This window comes from Montipora capricornis, chromosome 6 (assembly GCF_036669925.1).
Source record: "Montipora capricornis isolate CH-2021 chromosome 6, ASM3666992v2, whole genome shotgun sequence".
Lineage (NCBI taxonomy): Eukaryota > Metazoa > Cnidaria > Anthozoa > Scleractinia > Acroporidae > Montipora > Montipora capricornis.
The window spans coordinates 17,865,914-17,869,513 of record NC_090888.1 but is presented as its reverse complement, the minus strand read 5'-3'; the positions used below and the strand labels follow the sequence as shown (position 1 = coordinate 17,869,513).

At 39.0% G+C, this 3,600-nt stretch overlaps 1 protein-coding gene and 1 long non-coding RNA gene across 2 annotated transcripts in view; one reads left to right on the top strand and one right to left on the bottom strand.

Moving 5' to 3' along the window:
- The first annotated feature begins 633 nt into the window (after nt 1–633).
- Nucleotides 634–3,600, top strand: part of LOC138051672 (uncharacterized) — a 47,503-nt gene continuing 44,536 nt past the window's right edge. Inside the window, exons 1-3 of the mRNA XM_068897925.1 lie at nt 634–896; nt 1,054–1,085; nt 1,248–1,288. Of these exons, the coding sequence (XP_068754026.1) occupies nt 826–896; nt 1,054–1,085; nt 1,248–1,288 (144 nt within the window). The 5' untranslated portion in view covers nt 634–825. The remainder of the gene's footprint in view (nt 897–1,053; nt 1,086–1,247; nt 1,289–3,600) is intronic.
- The window catches only part of LOC138050311 (uncharacterized), a 1,405-nt gene continuing 407 nt past the window's right edge, over nt 2,603–3,600 (bottom strand). Inside the window, exon 3 of the long non-coding RNA XR_011132575.1 lies at nt 2,603–2,740. This is a non-coding gene — a long non-coding RNA (uncharacterized lncRNA). The remainder of the gene's footprint in view (nt 2,741–3,600) is intronic.

Sequence of the window (3,600 nt, the reverse complement as noted above, 5' to 3'; positions counted from 1 at the left end):
CCGCAAGCGTGAGCCGGCGTGAGATCGAAGTTTTCAACCCTCAGGCGTGAGAGTTGGCAGGTATACAACGGGCAAGATGGAATTCAAATATTTTTCGAGCCCTGTAGATGATATGTAAATATTTTTCACATTCATACCGACGTGTTTCTATTGTTTTTGTCCTCACTGCCTCACTATCAAGCTGAATATTTCATATTTCGAAAATGGCCTATTGCCATTTGTAAAGTAGGCAGGTAGATTCCCTCCAGATAAAATAGAAGCAACAAAATAGACTAAAACTTCCCTTTCATAGGTAGTGAAGATTCTCTATCTTTCACAAAATTGTTGTGCATCCCGTACGTCCGTCCGTACAATGTGAACTTCCACAGCAAAACGACATGAAAATGGCGGACTGATCCGCTAAGAACGAGACACTCGACTTACCCTTCTCTCGCCGTCGACGATTCGGATATCAGCGACGTTTTCCAGTTTTTTCTCAGAAGACCAGCAGACTCACCTACCCCTAGATGAAATATTTCGAGATCCTTGCCCACCACTGCAAGTGGTTTAACAAATTTGAAGAATTTTCAATCTCTTTTGCGTCAAGTAAGTCATCCTACTGTGTCTGACCCTTTGGAATATTGACATCTGACGCATCATGCCCATTTTTAACCTAACATTTCTTCCGTCCTTCGGACTTTAGAGCACTAAAAAGAAAAACCTCAGATCATCGAAACAGACGTCGCTGCTTTTTGTTTTGTGTTTTTGAATTGATTTCAAAGTCATGGTTAAGAGCAACGGAAGACCTTCGTGAGAAGCTTCGCTCGTCGCTACTCTTACGCCGCAATGCAGAAGGGGAAAGCTACCACTTCCCCTCCTGCTATGGTTCTTCAAGGAAGACCACCACAACTGTTACAGTATCCTTATGATAGAGTTCGTAAATGCGTAGAGAAAACTGCGGACGTTGGATCTTTATGCGTTGTATAATATTTCAGCTTGTCGTCTTTGTTTTGTCGTGTCTTATTATGTGAATCAATTTTTTTTTATTTCATCCCTTTAACGATTTAATCAAAGAAATCCTCGTGGACCTCCAGATTCACAGCAAGGTAAGTTCAGATTCTCTTAGATTAATTTGCAAGGTTAAAAAAGAATCCCATGAAACGGGAAGCAGTGCGATCAGAAGAAACTGCTGACGTTTGTTAAGAATTCCGATTTCAGCGAATTTAGAAGGTAACTGATTTCGTTCTTTCTTTACTTTTCACGATTAGGACCAGAGGATTTCAATCCCAGACAAAATCAACCCTATCAGGTAGGAAAACGGTCCGTGGATCTTCCGTCCATTTGATTTCCATGAAAAATGGAAAATGAAAAAAATGGATTTTGTATTTTTAATGTTTCATTTGTTTTTACCAAGGACGTTGAGAATAGAATTCCAACAAACACAAACATGAAAACCATGGTTTCTTATTGAATAAAAATTAAAAATGACAATACAAATCTTTAATTTTTGTTTGCAAAGGAAGAAAGAAGAATTGAATAGCAGCCAATCGATTTGAAATCATTCTTTTTCAGAACCTTTCCAATCGGGGTCTAATTCTTTGATTTTTCAAGGAAGGGGCTTTCAAGATGGAGGAAATGATCCATGCAGTAAATATCCGATCAATTTTCAATTTTCCTCTGTCGATGGTCAAATAAAAATGAAAAATTGACAAACTCTTCCGCACCATGGGACGGACAAGTCGAGACCTCAACTAACAGGGCTGCGGTTGGGAGAAGTCACGCAACCCTTGGAGGGGAGGAGAGTTGAGTTATGACGGCTACAAGGTTTCGCCTTTAATCTTTACTGGGAGTCGTATTTTTATTTCCTCGCCACAAATGTCAAACCTATATGGTTCCCTGCATATTCAGACGTTTTCAACGACTTGGACCTCCACTAGGCTGCCTTTTGAAAGGCCAAAAATTCACATGCGCCAGGTACGTGATATTTGCATTTGCTCGAAGTAGTATTTGTATGGATCGAAATACATCAAATAAAGGAACTTTTCCACAATGAGACGACAACAAAATGTTTGAAATCGCAGGAAAATTAACGCTACCGAGCTGAAATAATGGTTTGCAGTCAAGGCTGCCCCTTGAATAAGCTTATAAAAAAACACAACGATACAGGTAAATCAGCACTCTTGCTTTCCAAACTCGTAGGTTTTTATTTTTCATTTGTTTTCAAGAATACATTTTCACATGTATAAAGCTGTTCAAAGCACTGAATTTAAACACACCATGGATCACACCCTCACAGGCTAAGCTGGTAAAATTATAATTGTGTCATATATATTTTCCTTTCATCCTATAGGAAAAACCTGAGCAGTACTCAATAATAAGGGATGTAATTTCACGGAGGATACAGTGAAACATGAGGATAAAGTCAAACAGCCGGCTGAAATTTGCAGCTATGAGCAATACTCATAAGTGAGGTCTCGGAATAACTGAATTGCATTTTGAAACAATGTTGGATTTCCATTTACTACATTTTCAAACACAGTGAGAAAATCAGGAAAATGTGAATGGAAGTGCTGCCTTCTTGCCGAACTTTGGCATCCATCACAAGACAATGGGTCTATACCAAATTCTGGCCAGGTTGTCAATTGCCCCCCACTTCCTTCAAATAACTGAACAGCCACCGCTGTTGTTGGAACAACATCTGGTGTCACTTTAACTGTCTTGTCCATAGCTGCTTGCATATTGTTTGGATGTACCCTCTGTTCTATTATAATGCAGAGAAAATATGAATATACCGGTAGCTAGTGATTTAAGAACATGGTGATAGAGTGATTTTGCTTGACCCCTGAAACAGAGAATTTAAAAATGAGACAAGAGGTACTTACCTTGAAGTGTAATTGTAATTCTCTGAAGATGCATGTAGTATTATGGGATAAATTTGCATTCCTTTGTAATGCTAATGTAAGCAGCCACACTTCAAAGCATGTTATTATTATGCAAATGAGTCGAGTATAAATGGCTCATGCAAGGCAAGTAAGCCATTCTTCGTGTGCCAAGTGTATGGCGACGGTCCAACAATAAATGGGTGGGTAAAAAGTCTCACAGACAGGTTATGCAAATTTATCCCATAATACTACATGCATCTTCAGAGAATTACAATTACACTTCAAGGTAAGTACCTCTTGTCTCATTTTTAAATTCTCTGTTTCACGGGTGAAGTAAAATCACTCTATAACCAGGTTCTTAAATTACTAGCTACAAGTATGTTCATATTCTCTCTGCATTATAATAGAACAGAGAGTACATCCAAACAATATGCAAGCAGCTATGGACAAGACAGTTAAGGTGACACCAGATGTTGTTCCAACAACAGCGGTGGCTGTTCAGTTATTTGAAGGAAGTGGGGGGCAATTGACAACCTGGCCAGAATTTGGTATAGACCCATTGTCTTGTGATGGATCGGATGCCAAAGTTCAGCAAGAAGGAAACACTTCCATTCACATTTTCCTGATTTTCTCACTGTGTTTCAAAATGTAGTAAATGGAAATCCAACATTGTTTCAAACTGCAATTCAGTTATTCCGAGACCTGACTTATGAGTATTGCTCATAGCTGCAAATTTCAG